Source organism: Castor canadensis, chromosome 7 (assembly GCF_047511655.1).
Source record: "Castor canadensis chromosome 7, mCasCan1.hap1v2, whole genome shotgun sequence".
NCBI classification, from domain to species: domain Eukaryota; kingdom Metazoa; phylum Chordata; class Mammalia; order Rodentia; family Castoridae; genus Castor; species Castor canadensis.
Window position 1 is genome coordinate 14,304,368 of NC_133392.1, and position 15,924 is coordinate 14,320,291.

The 15,924-nt window shown below is 39.6% G+C and overlaps 1 protein-coding gene across 5 annotated transcripts in view; it reads left to right on the forward strand.

The window, feature by feature from the left end:
- Shtn1 (shootin 1) overlaps nucleotides 1–15,924 on the forward strand; it is a 112,430-nt gene that overhangs the window by 62,451 nt on the left and 34,055 nt on the right. For all 5 annotated transcript variants that reach the window (XM_074078225.1, XM_074078224.1, XM_074078228.1 and 2 more), the window contains exon 12: nucleotides 5,976–6,058. In XM_074078225.1, coding sequence (XP_073934326.1) covers nucleotides 5,976–6,058 — 83 coding nt within the window. The remainder of the gene's footprint in view (nucleotides 1–5,975; nucleotides 6,059–15,924) is intronic.

Genomic DNA, 15,924 nt, shown 5'->3' on the forward strand with positions numbered 1-15,924 from the left:
TTCTCTCACTCATTTGAATTTGAAAAACTCTAGTTTATTCATTTATTTTTAAAATAAAAGCACGAAATTAAAAGCAAAACCTACTAATTGTTATAAACTAATAATTAACCTAAAAGTACTAAATATTTTTTAATCCCTATCCTCATCGTTACACCTTAATAATGCTGAGAGAGGATCCTTTCAAAAGTAAAACTGACCATGTTTAAGTTCTTGGGAAAAGAAGTCATATATGCAGACAGGAATGACATTTTTCTGAGAGCCTAAGCTGACTTGATGGATGCTTCACTGGAGCGTAACATGCTCCAAGACGACCTAGAGTCAAGTTTTGCCCTCTCTGTGGGTCTATACACTGCCATCCAGACCTACAGAAGATGACCGACCTACTGACTTTGGTGGTCACCTACCTTCTTGGGTCATGATGTCAGCTGCTTCTGAGTAATTTATTCTTGAACAAATGGCATTTAAACTTTTGCTAGATTTTTTTTAGCTTTCATTAACTCATGCAATTTGGTTAATCCTTTCACACAGAGAGGCCATTTATTCATGCCTTGCACCTTTGCTGATCTATCTGAATAGAATGTGTAGCATGTTCCTCCCACACGACTATGAAAATAGGACTTTGCCTTTTAAAAAGATTCTCATTACTTTTCCTCACTGAGTAGGGTATGACATAATCTACTTAAGGTATTGAAGTAGTTTAAGGCTAAATAGTTTTTACACGTGATCAATCCAAGAGTCAATTGAAAGAATTTCAGGTATTTTAAATTCTCTCTTTCCTGGGTAGCTAAATCTCTAGGTGATATTCTGAATTTGACATCTAAAATTGGAAATTCATCACTTTGATCTTTCTGTAAGGTGTAGAATTTTGAGCTAATAAGAAAGATCACATCTATGAGAAGGGAGAACTATTAAAAAACAATTACAATCTTGCTGTTGGCCTTTAATTTTTAGTCTCAGAAATGTTGAGAGCCCCTAGAATTAAAAGTAAAGTAATTTTTCCCCAAAGAGCACTTTACAGTTATACCCAGAAATGAACGTGAGAGTCACAATTATGTGTGTCTCAAAAACTCTTTTACAAGGCCCTTTAAAGAAAATTGTTATTGAACAATATGAATAGGTTTTATCTTAAGATGAATTTAAATAACATGGGACATAATTTTTCAGAGAAAAAAATTTTTTGGTGAGCAATACTTTTTTGTCAAAGAAATATATTTGCATACGTATTGAGTTTTGGTGGACTTTGAACTCATCAATCAAGATTTCCCAACTTTGTTCCTGAGCCAGTTGTTTTACCATAGTATAGATCACGGATATAAGGGAAAATGACCAAGGTTGGGGGAAGACTAGTAGGGTCTATAGCTTCTTTTAAGTGGCTTTGTGGCTTCTTTCCTCCTCATCCCCACTCATTTGTCCCAGAGGGCAGGTAGGAGGGAGGAAAGAGGAAGAAGACAAACCTGGGCCATTTTGTTCTAGAGTAGTAAGAGGAAGGCAGGTTCTGGGCAAGAATGGCTCATGGAGCAAGCACCCACAGATGTGTGTGTGTGTGTGTGTGTGTAGACACAGACACATACAAATGCAGTCATGTGTTGCTTAACAGTGGGAGTATGTTCTGAGAAATATCTTATTTGATGATCTCGTTGTGTACAAACATCATAAATTATGCTTACACAAACTAAGATGATGAGGTGATATGCTCTCATGACACCACTGTTGTCTATCACTGAAATGTCATTTGTGTTTGTTACAAGGAATCTATAGGGTGAGTTGGCAAGCTCGGGATCCAAGAGAGCTGATAGGTATAGTTCCAGTCTGAGCCTGAAGGCCTGAGAAACTATAGTGTATTTCATCCCAAAGGCTGGCAGGCTTGTAAACCAGGAAGCAGGACATAGCAGTTCAAGTTTAAGGCAGGAATAAGCTGATGTTCCCATGTGAAGGAAGGAGGAATTCTTATTGACGGGAGGGTATGTTTTTTTTATTCAGGCCTTCAATTGATTGGACAAGGCCTACCCACATCTGGGAGGATCGTCTGCTTGTCTCAGTCTACTGGTTTAAATGTTATTTTTATCCAAACACTCTGTAGAAACACCCAGAAGAATGTTTGACAAAACATCTGGGCACCCTTGGCCAGTCAAGTTGATCCATAAAACAACCATCAAGAAGAATATTTCTTAAAGAACTGCAAGATGAAAATTCATCTCTGAATTATTCTATCTTAGAGTGACAGTAGCTTCAAGCTTTTCAATTGAAATGGTGGTGCAATGAGGCAGTGACAGTCAGAGGTTTGAATTACTGTCCCCAGAGGTCTTGGAATCCTCTCATCTGTCATGTAGCCCCTACCCCATCTATTTTCTCTGTAGCCTAAGCCCTATCTTGACAATTGTTTTTTTTTTTTTAATTTAGAAAAAATTTTTTGGTGACACTGGGGTGTTTGAACTCAGGGCCTCACACTTGCTAGGCAGGTGCTATACCATGTCAGCCACTCCCTCTGCCATTTTTTTTGTTTTAATTTTTAGGTAGGGTCTTGTGTTTTACCATGGCTGGCCTCAGATGTGATTCTCCTACCTATGGCCTCCATTATAGCTGAGATCACAGGTATGGACCTCCCCAGCCCAGTTCATTGATTGAGATGGGGTCTCAGTAACTTTTTTGCTCAGGTTGGCCTCAAACTGCAATCCTCCCAATGTCTTCTGAGTGGCTGGAATTATAGATATGAGCCACCACACCCAACCTACAATTAGTTCTTTTTTTAATATGACAGATGATTTTCCTCTGGGCACCACTTGTCCCTAATTTATGCTTCAGCTGTGATCGTTGTAAGGAACATTTTCTGCCATCTACTTAGGTTATTTACAATAACGAACACAGATTCTTACTTCACAAATACGTTTAAATACTCTGAGCAGCACAAATAAATTTCTACCTCATCATCTTTGTGTACGATAATGCACACTCTCAAAATTCCCTTTCAGAACCAGAAGTGAGGTCACTACAGAATAGTGGGGTGACAGGGAGAAGAGAAGCTTCTGGTCACTGAAAACCTCACCTTGTCCACCCTGCCACACATAGTGACAAATAGACTCTGAATCCTCTTGGCATTCAGTTGACAGAGTAGAAAAATGAACAAGTGAGGTCTATGTTATTATTTCATTCCTTACAACTTTTGGAGTAATGTGTGCTTATTTCAAAGTTCTGCATAAATTAGAATGTGTAATTTTGGGACCCTGTGAATTCCAAGAAGATGCACAAGCTCAGTGGTCAGTTGTTTCCCAGGTGGAGAGACCTGGGAATGTCACATGGAAGAAGAGGGTGTAGTATGGTTGTTTCTTTTATTGTGCTCTGTGGGAGAGATTGTACATTGTGTTTGGCAACTTTAAGAAAAGGCAATTAGAAAGGTGATTAATAATATAACCTAAGAGAAATGAAAAGTAAAAAAAAAAAAATCTAAAACTCATACTAATTAAGAAACATTTGGGCTGGAGATATAGCTCAGTGGTAGAGTGCTTTCCTAGCACTCTAGGCAAGGCCCTGGGTTCAAACCCCAACACTGACAAAAAAAAAATTAAATAAGCACTAGGTTGGAAGGTCCTCTGAGCAAGCATGTATCTGTATATTCATCCATTTCTTTTTCCAAAGGAAATGTTCCATTTTCTTGTCCTTCAGGTCTTTGGTTTGCCTTGTCAGTGTCCCCAGTTGTCTTCCTATGGGCCATATTCTGGCAAGTAGAGTTTGCCACACTGAGGACACTTACAATGTAGTTGAAAGAACTAAAAAATTCTCAATTCGTTTGTAAGTTGTTTATGGGGGAATTATTAACACATGCAGAAATGTACAGATTTATGCACATTTTAAAAATAATATGATGTATATATCTAGGTATTAATTGCCTTTCAAATCAAGAAATAGGACAATACTGGCACCCTGGAATCCTTTCTCAAATATATCCCCCTCCCTGACTCCCTATTCCTGTCCTGATTTGTATAGTAATCATTTCTTTGCCTTTTTTAAAGAAAAAATTTCTTGCCTATATACATTCTATAGGGGTAGATAGGTATGGTCCCTTTTCTAGCTGATATAAAGGTCATAGCTGATGTTCGTATAACAAAAGACGAGAAAAGCACAATTTACTTGAAGTATTACCTAACACAGGAAGCTTCCATATGAAGCCCTAAAGAATCAGAGAAAACTCTGTTTTTATGCTTAGGCTTAGTGAAAAGTGAGTAGCCCCAATAGAAAGATGGTGAACAAAGGGGTATAAGGTGGACCGAGGTGGGAACCCAGCCAGGTCTCTGTGTTCAGATTCTTCGTGGCCTGTCTGTGTAGCATTTCTTCCTCTAGGGTATAAGGCAAGAATCCTCTGGAATGAGGGTCTTATGATCTGCTGTCAGATAAGGTGTATCAGCCAATGTCTTTATGGCCAGCTCCTGCAGAAAGGCAGCAAAGTTAGAGTAACATTTCTTCTTCCTGTGGCCTGCACAGGGAAGAGGAACTCTGGCTTTATTAATGGCTTCTGGGAGATTTAGGAGAGGTGGGAGACAGGAGGGCAATGAAAGGTCAGAGAGAGACCTTTCAAGATCTTCCAGTGTCCTTCAGTTTAAAGTAGTAAGCATGCCAAAGTGTCATACTTGAAGTATTGTGCTCTGAGCCTCAAAGGTCTCCAAAGTACTGTAAATATCTTCATGGCCTGTTTTTGAACTTGATGCCATTGAAATTGTCCTACATTCATTGTGTCTTGCTCTCTTCAGTCCATTATTTGTAAGATTCTCCGTAATATATTGTGTAGTTGAAGTTAATTGCCATTCATTGGTATGTAATCCACTTTATGAATGGCACAAAATGTACTTAGCCATTGTGGACATTTGAGTTATTACTAGTTCAAGGAAATTATAGAAATCCTATGTGAACATTCTTGCACATGTATTTGGTGTACAAGTGCTTGCATTTCTGTAAGGTAAGTAGTAGTAGCCTCACTGGCTCACAGGCTATGTCAGCTCTCAGTTAATGCCGGTGTTCTCAGGCGGAATGGCGCTGTCACTCTGCAAGCCCTCTTCAGTTAGGGAACTCCTCAACCCCAAGACTTGGTGTTATCAGACTTGAATTTTTTTTGCATATTTGATGAGTGACTAGTGATATCTCAGTGTGGATTTAATTTGTGTTTCTCTAATAATTAAGGAAGTCAAGCACCTTCTTTTTGTATGAGTATTGGAAATTTGGATGTCTTCTTACGGTGTTACAAGATTCTTATACATTTTTATTGGGTTGTCTGCTGGTTTAAGTTGATTTGCAGCGTTTCTTTATATATTCTATAACTTTTCTTTTTATTCTTAAGTATATTTTACTATATAGAGGTTTTTAAATGGTCTGATTTTATATAGGTTTTAAAACATGGACTAGAAATATTAGTGATATAAATATGTTTTATCCCCAACTATTTGGTCTACATCATGCAGAGTCAGGTGTTTTTGTGCATTTGTGAAAAATGCCCATATTTCACAAGTAGGTATTTACTGATAGTGTATGCTGCCGTGCTGGGTTGAATCTAGTCCCTTGATCACTCTAGGCAAGCACACATCCCCAGCCCTGCCCTGCTTTTTTAATATGAAACATTTGCTAATTCTTCCAGCCTTCCTCGTCTCTCAAATGTATTACATAGATAGCTGTTTCTGAATTTTCTATACACATATTGAAATGTTTTCCTTTATAAATATGTATGTGTGTTAGTAATTACAGTAGTTCCCTCCCCACAGTAATTAGTTTGGTTTTACACAGAAAGGGTGAGATCTACTTCTTTTCTGTAAGGTGATGAAAAATTTAGTATTGTAAAAAATGTAAAGTAGACTACTTAAATTCTATTTAAATAGTCACTCTCCCAGAGGAGAGTTGGATTGTTTGCCGACTACTTGGAATCCATGCGTTTGATCTGTTGGGTCCTAAGGCATCCATCCAGTGATCTGTTGATCTTTGTCTTCCTCCCAAAGATCCCTCATGTCCATGATCCGGAAACGGTCCCACCCCAGTGGCAGTGGTGCTAAGAAGGAAAAGGCAACCCAACCAGAAACAAGTAAGCATTGTGTCCTCCGGGTTCTTTTAAGCTCTTGTTGGTGCGTCACTTTTCAACAATTTACATATTCGTTGAGGTCTTTGGTTTGAATGGATTGTTGAAAGAGAAATGTAAAGAACAGCTGAAAGAAGGAACCAGATAACTGCCCTTGGGATAAACACGTGTGCACATCACTGTAATGAGAGACTCAGGGAAATACGTTTTCATTATGGAACAAATGCTTCCTGGGAGAAAGGAGAAGGAGAATTTCCAAATGGGGGACTTGGGGAGAGACTTTTTAGAGTTGATAGCAAATGGGCTGAGACCTTGTCGAGTATTTACTATGAGCTACCCCCACCTAAGGGACATAGAGTAAGCGACTTATTTGTAGCTTAATTACCAGTGATTTTGACCAAGTGCAGTCAAAATAAAAAAAAAATTATAAGAAATTTCAAAAGCAAAAATTTTAAGTTCCCACATGCACATTCCACAGCGCGGTTGATGTGGAGAAGCTGTTTGTCCCTTACTATCATTACTTTTGTTTAAATTATTGTGTGATCTGCTGAGTGTTTCTCTGTCCTTCGTTTTTTGAAAATCTGGCTCCCAAAAAGCAAATGGTGCCCCCAAAACAAAGTAAAAGTATAAGTGTTTAAGTGATCAAGTGAAAATTTTAGATGTGTTGAAAGGTGACAGTATCAAAAGGCAGTATTATAAGAAAAATGAATCAAGCATCTGCAGTACTTTTCTCAACAGTGGTCTCCTTGGAACCATATACTGCAGATACCAATGGTGTGCTGTACAAGACGTAAACATTACATTCTAGTGTAAACAAATGACCATCCAAGTAAATATGTAGTTATTTAAAAACAAGTTTTGGTTAAGTGCTGTGGAAGAGTTCAGGGTTCTAAGAGATTAGGACGGTATCTCAAGGTGACCTTCCAGCATTTAGAACACCAGCTGGGCCTGTTTAGGATCAAAGTGGTCCTGGTAGTGGTGCAGCAGTTTCAAAGATCTCAAGTGGGGCAGGAGCTTGGCATTTCAGGAAACGGAAAAGTCACTGCTGTGGTAGAAACATGGGAGCAAGGGAGGAGGGCCGAGAGGTTGGTGGGAGCCAGACTCTGCAGGCTATAGTCAAGATTCTGAGTTCCTCCTAAAAGCTGGAGAAGTTTTAAGTAGAGATGTGTCATAATGAGGCTGATCAACTTTTAAAAATCATTCTGGCTGCAGCCTGGGAATACAGAGCAGCCGACTAAAAGGGATGGGAGTAAATAAGAGGGGACATTGCAGCCATTCAGATAAATGTTGACAATGGCTTAGACCAGGTGGTAGCAGTAGGGATAGAAAGATGTAGATTAATTCAAGAACTTCAGAGAGGCAGAATGCACAAGACTCGGGGAGTCATTGGAGATGGAGGTCAGGAGGAGATGAACTGGAGGGAGAAGGGCAAAAACACCAACTGGCTGGGGCAGAGTCTGTGAACAGAACCATAGGCAGTTTGGTATGTGGCCACTGTGAGAACAAAGGCATCGAACACTGGGACAGATCTCCATCCTTTGTGCCTGCACACTGTGGAAACTAAATTAAACTCAAAGCACCTGTTAGTTACAAAGCATTGTGGGTTTGCCTGGTTGGAGGCCAGATTGATGTAAGCTTCTTCTTGACCCCCCTTTCCCTGCTCCAGTCCAACTGTTCACATCTCACTGGTGGTGTGACATTCTCAGATCTCAGGACTGATCTTGCCCTACATGTTATGACATGTCTGTGCCTCCAGCTGCTTCAGATCAGAGCCCACATTCTATATTCTGCATGTGGATGGGTCTCTGCTTTTTACTTTGGCCTAATTTTCATATCTGTCCTGCTTTCTGGCTGGAGCATTCCCTCTAGGCCCACCAAGCATTGAAACGTCTGTCCTCATTCTAGAATTGCCCTCCAGCCTCTCCTATGGTCAGAGCCTTCTCAGGCAAGGTGCTATTGTAATTCCACATCCTCCATGCAAGTTCCAGGAAGATCCCTTGTGTATTCCAGCCTCCTCCTTCACCTCCTCCGACTTATTAGTATTATTAATGAGTGGCTCATTAGATTTCAAGTTCTGTTACTTTAAGGATTTAATGTCCTCCTCCCAGCTTCTGCTCTGGACTCTGGTGCTTGTGTTAGAGCAGATGGCAAGCTCCTTGTGGGTTTACTTTTCTCTGCAGTCCCACAGCTCTCGTGGTATTGAATGAATGAAAGTGTGGACTTGTCTTGTCTTTTATAGCAGAGACCTTTCAGCACCATCACACAGGAAAGCTGATTTCATCTGTGAATCAGCCCAGTACCCTGTCCCCCGATGCTCTTGGGAATCTATGCCTCTGCACGAAAGGCAAGTTCTGCTTTGCATGAGGCATTGCAGGATTCCAAAGCATTCCAGCCTGTGGTGATTTTTATGGGGCAGCCTTGCTCTCGGGTTACTGGCTGTTGTTTCTTCTGACTCTGAAATTTAAATTTTGTTTTCCTATTTTCAGAGGTACACCTTAGAGGATCAGGAGGGAGGTAGTCAGAATAGAATCATCTTCCCTCCACAGAAGAGCAGTTATCAACTTGTCAACTTCAACAAAAAAGCTAAATTAATTTTTTTTCTTTAAAAAATGATTTCAAATTGAATGAAGCAGTCTACAACTTTTTTTTTTCTTTCGGCTGTACTGAGGTTTGAACTCAGGGCTTTGTGCTTGTTAGGCCAGTGTTCTATCTCTCGAGTCACACCTCAGCCCTTATTCTAGAACTTTTTATTTTTTTATTTTATTTTTTTTTTTTAATTTTTCTTTTATTATTCATATGTGCATACAAGGCTTGGTTCATTTCTCCCCCATGACCCCACCCCCTCCCTTACCACCCACTCCGCCCCCTCCCTCTCCCCCCCCAATACCCAGCAGAAACTATTTTGCCCTTATCTCTAATTTTGTTGTAGAGAGAGTATAAGCAATAATAGCAAGGAACAAGGGGTTTTGCTGGTTGAGATAAGGATAGCTATACAGGGCATTGACTCACATTGATTTCCTGTGCGTGGGTGTTACCTTCTAGGTTAATTCTTTTTGATCTAACCTTTTCTCTAGTTCCTGGTCCCCTTTTCCTATTGGCCTCAGTTGCTTTAAGGTATCTGCTTTAGTTTCTCTGCATTAAGGGCAACAAATGCTAGCTAGTTTTTTAGGTGTCTTACCTATCCTCACCCCTCCCTTGTGTGCTCTCGCTTTTATCATGTGCTCATAGTCCAATCCCCTTGTTGTGTTTGCCCTTGATCTAATGTCCACATGTGAGGGAGAACATACGATTTTTGGTCTTTTGAGCCAGGCTAACCGCACTCAGAATGATGTTCTCCAATTCCATCCATTTACCAGCGAATGATAACATTTCGTTCTTCTTCATGTCTGCATAAAATTCCATTGTGTATAGATACCACATTTTCTTAATCCATTCGTCAGTAGTGGGACATCTTGGCTGTTTCCATAACTTGGCTATTGTGAATAGTGCCGCAATAAACATGGATGTGCAGGTGCCTCTGGAGTAACAGTCTTTTGGGTATATCCCCAAGAGTGGTATTGCTGGATCAAATGGTAGATCGATGTCCAGCTTTTTAAGTAGCCTCCAAATTTTTTTCCAGAGTGGTTGTACTAGTCTACATTCCCACCAACAGTGTAAGAGGGTTCCTTTTTCCCCGCATCCTCGCCAACACCTGTTGTTGGTGGTGTTGCTGATGATGGCTATTCTAACAGGGGTGAGGTGGAATCTTAGCGTGGTTTTAATTTGCATTTCCTTTATTGCTAGAGATGGTGAGCATTTTTTCATGTGTTTTCTGGCCATTTGAATTTCTTCTTTTGAGAAAGTTCTGTTTAGTTCACCTGCCCATTTCTTTATTGGTTCATTAGTTTTGGGAGAATTTAGTTTTTTAAGTTCCCTGTATATTCTGGTTATCAGTCCTTTGTCTGATGTATAGTTGGCAAATATTTTCTCCCACTCTGTGGGTGTTCTCTTCAGTTTAGAGACCATTTCTTTTGATGAACAGAAGCTTTTTAGTTTTATGAGGTCCCATTTATCTATGCTATCTCTTAGTTGCTGTGCTGCTGGGGTTTCATTGAGAAAGTTCTTACCTATACCTACTAACTCCAGAGTATTTCCTACTCTTTCTTGTATCAACTTAAGAGTTTGGGGTCTGATATTAAGATCCTTGATCCATTTTGAGTTAATCTTGCTATAGGGTGATATACATGGATCTAGTTTCAGTTTTTTGCAGACTGCTAACCAGTTTTCCCAGCAGTTTTTGTTGAAGAGGCTGCTATTTCTCCATCGTATATTTTTAGCTCCTTTGTCAAAGATAAGTTGCTCATAGTTGTGTGGCTTCATATCTGGATCCTCTGTTCTGTTCCACTGGTCTTCATGTCTGTTTTTGTGCCAGTACCATGCTGTTTTTATTATTATTGCTTTGTAATGTAGTTTGAAGTCAGGTATTGTGATACCTCCTGCATTGTTCTTTTGACTGAGTATTGCCTTGGCTATTCGTGGCCTCCTGTGTTTCCATATAAATTTCACAGTAGATTTTTCAATCTCTTTAATGAATGTCATTGGAATTTTGATGGGAATTGCATTAAACATGTAGATTACTTTGGGGAGTATCGACATTTTTACTATGTTGATTCTACCAATCCATGAGCATGGGAGATCTCTCCACTTTCTATAGTCTTCCTCAATCTCTTTCTTCAGAAGTGTATAGTTTTCCTTGTAGAGGTCTTTCACATCTTTTGTTAGGTTTACACCTAGGTATTTGATTTTTTTTGAGGCTATTGTAAATGGAATTGTTTTCATACATTCTTTTTCCGTTTGCTCATTGTTAGTGTATAGAAATGCTAATGATTTTTCTATGTTGATTTTATATCCTGCTACCTTGCTATAGCTATTGATGATGTCTAGAAGCTTCTGAGTAGAGTTTTTTGGGTCTTTAAGGTATAGGATCATGTCGTCTGCAAATAGGGATATTTTGACAGTTTCTTTACCTATTTGTATTCCTTTTATTCCTTCTTCTTGCCTAATTGCTCTGGCTAGGAATTCCAGTACTATGTTGAATAGGAGTGGAGATAGTGGGCATCCTTGTCTGGTTCCTGATTTTAGAGGGAACGGTTTTAATTTTTCTCCGTTAAGTATAATGCTGGCTGTAGGTTTGTCATATATAGCTTTTATAATGTTGAGGAACTTTCCTTCTATTCCTAGTTTTCTTAGAGCTTTTATCATGAAATGATGTTGGATCTTATCAAAGGCTTTTTCTGCATCTATTGACATGATCAAGTGGTTTTTGTCTTTGCTTCTGTTAATGTGGTTTATTACGTTTATTGATTTTCGTATGTTGAACCACCCCTGCATCCCTGGGATGAAGCCTACCTGGTCGTGGTGAATAATCTTTTTGATGTGTTGCTGAATTCGATTTGCCATTATTTTGTTGAGGATTTTTGCATCAATGTTCATTAAGGAGATTGGCCTATAGTTCTCCTTTTTGGAGGTGTCTTTGCCTGGTTTTGGGATAAGTGTAATAGTGGCTTCATAAAATGTGTTTGGCAGTTTTCCTTCCCTTTCTATTTCATGGAACAGTTTAAGGAGGGTTGGTATCAGTTCTTCTTTAAAGGTCTGATAGAATTCAGCAGAGAATCCATCAGGTCCTGGACTTTTCTTTTTGGGGAGACTCTTGATTGCTGCTTCAATTTCATTTTGTGTTATAGGTCTATTCAGGTGATTAATTTCTTCTTGGTTCAGTTTTGGATGATCATATGTATCTAGAAATCTGTCCATTTCTTTTAGATTTTCAAATTTATTTGAATATAGGTTCTCAAAGTAGTCTCTGATGATTTCCTGGACTTCCATGGTGTTTGTTGTTATCTCCCCTTTTGCATTCCTGATTCTACTAATTTGGGTTTTTTCTCTCCTCATTTTAGTCAGGTTTGCCAAGGGTCTATCGATCCTTGGGTTTATTTTTTCAAAGAACCAACTTTTTGTTTCATTAATTAACCTATCGGGTTTATTTTTTCAAAGAACCAACTTTTTGTTTCATTAATTCTTTGTATGGTTTTTTTGGTTTCTATTTCGTTGATTTCAGCTCTTATGTTTATTATTTCTCTCCTTCTATTTGTTTTGGGATTTGCTTGTTCTTGTTTTTCTAGGAGTTTGAGATGTATCATTAGGTCATTGATTTGGGATCTTTCAATCTTTTTAATATATGCACTCATGGCTATAAACTTTCCTCTCAAGACTGCCTTAGCTGTGTCCCATAGGTTCCGGTAGGTTGTGTTTTCATTTTCATTGACTTCTAGGAACTTTTTAATTTCCTCTTTTATTGCATCGATGATCCATTCTTCATTAAGTAATGAGTTATTTAGTTTCCAGCTGTTTGCATGTTTTTTGTCTTTACTTTTGTTGTTGAGTTCTACTTTTACTGCATTGTGGTCAGATAGTATGCACGGTATTATTTCTATTTTCTCATATTTGCTGAGGCTTGCTTTGTGCCCTAGGATATGATCTATTTTGGAGAAGGTTCCATGGGCTGCTGAGAAGAATGTATATTGTGTAGAGGTTGGATGAAATGTTCTGTAGACATCTACTAGGTCCACTTGATCTATTGCATATTTTAGATCTTGGATTTCTTTATTGAGTTTTTGTTTGGATGACCTATCTATTGATGATAATGGAGTGTTAAAGTCTCCCACAACCACTGTGTTGGCGTTTATATATGCTTTTAGGTCTTTCAGGGTATGTTTGATGAAATTGGGTGCGTTGACATTGGGTGCGTACAGATTGATGATTATTATTTCCTTTTGGTCTATTTCCCCTTTTATTAGTATGGAATGTCCTTCTTTATCTCGTTTGATCAATGTAGGTTTGAAGTCTACTTTGTCAGAGATAAGTATTGCTACTCCTGATTGTTTTCGGGGGCCATTGGCTTGGTAAATCTTCTTCCAGCCTTTCATCCTAAGCATATGCTTATTTCTGTCGGTGAGATGAGTCTCCTGTAAGCAACAAATTGTTGGATCTTCTTTTTTAATCCATTTTGTCAAACGGTGTCTTTGGATGGGTGAATTAAGTCCATTAACATTAAGCGTTAGTACTGATAGGTATGTAGTGATTCCTGCCATTTAGTTGTCTTAGTTGTTTGAAGGTTTGATTGTGTGTACCTAACTTGATGTTACTCTCTACTGTCTTGCTTTTTCTTATCCTGTGGTTTGGTGCTGCCTGCCTTTTCATGGTTAAGTTGGGTGTCACTTTCTGTGTGCAGGATCCCTTGCAGAATCTTTTGTAATGGTGGCTTTGTGGTCACATATTGTTTTAGTTTCTGCTTATCATGGAAGACTTTTATTGCTCCATCTATTTTGAATGATAGCTTTGCTGGGTAGAGTATCCTGGGGTTGAAGTTATTTTCATTCAGTGCCCGGAAGATCTCACCCCACGCTCTTCTTGCTTTTAATGTTTCTGTTGAGAAGTCTGCTGTGATTTTGATGGGTTTACCTTTGTATGTTACTTGTTTTTTCTCTCTTGCAGCCTTCAATATTCTTTCCTTAGTTTCTGAACTTGTTGTTTTAATGATGATATGTCGTGGAGTAGTTCTATTTTGATCTGGTCTGTTTGGTGTCCTGGAGGCCTCTTGCATCTGTATGGGAATATCTTTCTCTAGACTTGGGAAATTTTCCGTTATTATTTTGTTGAATATATTACGCATTCCCTTGGCTTGCACCTCTTCTCCTTCTTCGATGCCCATGATTCTCAAGTTTGGTCTTTTGATGGAGTCGGTGAGTTCTTGCATTTTCTTTTCACAGGTCTTGAGTTGTTTAATTAATAGTTCTTCGGTTTTTCCTTTAATTACCATTTCATCTTCAAGTTCTGAGATTCTGTCTTCTGTTTGTTCTATTCTGCTGGATTGGCCGTTTTGTTTTGCAGTTCTGTTTCGTTCTTTTTTCTGAGGTTTTCCATATCCTGGCAGTTTTCTTCTTTATTGTTGTCTATTTTTGTCCTGAGTTCATTTATCCATTTATTCATTGTGTTCTCTCTTTCACTTTGGTGTTTATACAGTGCTTCTATGGTTTCCTTTATTTCTTCTTTTGCTTTTTCAAATTCTCTATTTTTGTTTTCTTGGAATTTCTTGAGTGTCTCCTGTACATTTTGGTTGACCCTATCCAGTATCATCTCTATAAAATTCTCATTGAGTACTTGTAGTATGTCTTCTTTTAAATTATTCTTGTGGGCTTCATTGGGTCCTTTGGCATAGTTTATCTTCATTTTGTTGGAGTCTGGCTCTGAGTTTCTGTTCTCTTCATTCCCCTCTGGTTCCTGTACTAATTTTTTGCTGTGGGGAAACTGGTTTCCTTGTTTTTTCTGTCTTCCTGTCATTGTCCTTGGTATTGTTACTGTCCCTGTACTGTGTGTAATTAAGTATTTTCTAGCTTGTAATAATAACAATGGTAATATTGAGAATGGAAGAGTGAGCTGAGATGGAAAGCAAGAAGTTAAAGAAAAGGGGAAAACAAATATACAGACAAGAGGGAGAAAGCAGAACAAGGTATCAGACAAGAGAGTTTCAAAGGTATAAACAGGGAGTGTTAGTGTACTAATCGACAGTAAGCTGAACAGACAATAGAGAGACAGAGAGAGGATTGAAAATCAAAGATAAAAAAAATAAAAAATAAGTATATGAAAGTAATATCTATTTATAAAAATGAATTAAAATAAAATGGAAAATAGAAAATTAAAAAAAAAAACAAAACCCAAAAAACTTCCAAGTTTATATGCAATGCAATTTCAGTCTTAATAATTTGGATGTCCGTCTCAATCTCCAGTCCTGGAGTTGGTGCCTCAGATGTTGTTCTGTAGTTTTCTCATCAAAGGGGATGCATAAAGTAGAACAAAACTACACTTACACACACACAGAAGGAAAAAAAAAAAAAAGCCCCACCAAGTGTCCCCAGTTCAAATGCAATACAGTTTCAGTAAGTTTTTCGGCTTGCAGGTGTAATTCGGTTGTTCTCTCATCAAAGGGAGGGAGAAAAAGAAAAAAAAGCGTCTGGAGGCAGTTCTGAGAGTGGTATCTGCAACTGTGGCTTGCCTGCCTGCTGCTCTCAGCCTGTAGCTGGCGGCGTTATTTATGCAGATCTCTGGGGTGAGCTTAGCACTCACCTGGTCCCACAGGCTTTGTTTGCTCAGAGTTCTCCTGTGGGGGGGGAGGGGGGCCTCTGCTACAGGCTTTTCCCTTTCCAAGCACTGGGAAAGGTGACACTGCCCCGCGTTGTCAGGCCTGCGTGTTTATTTACAGTTCACGTGGGAAGTGGGTCTTCCCTCCTCTCACAAGCGTCCCGCTCCTGGTTGCTGGCGCGCCCTGCTCCCGCCAGAGCCTCTCCGGCCCGCCCGGCTCGTTTCTTTACAATCCCGGGAAGGATTCCCTTCCCCCAATCTTCAGCGCTCAGGGCGCCCCACCCTCTTTCCAGCGTGTCTTAACTGTTCTTACTGCTTAGTACTCAGTTTCTCTTTTTTCCCGGGTGGACGTCAGTCTGTCCAGGGGGCTATGCTGCTCTGGCCCAGGCTTGTCTGTGGGGGAACCGCGGTACCGCGAAGCTCACCTGGTCCGCGTCTTCCCACGCCGTATGGGCGCCGGCCAGTGGCTGCCCCAGGGGCCTCCTCGGTTCTCTGTTTAACGTGAAGTGGAGATTCTCTGCGCCGGCTGGAGATGTGGAGGAGTCAAAGTTATGCCTTTTCTCGGTGATTATGCCTGTAAAGTGTGTCTCCAGCGTCTCTCCAAGATTTCACTATAGGAGGGTCGCTTTCTGCTTCCTACCTCTAGCCGCCATCTTGGAATCCCCCTCTAGAACTTTTTAATGACATTGTTAGGG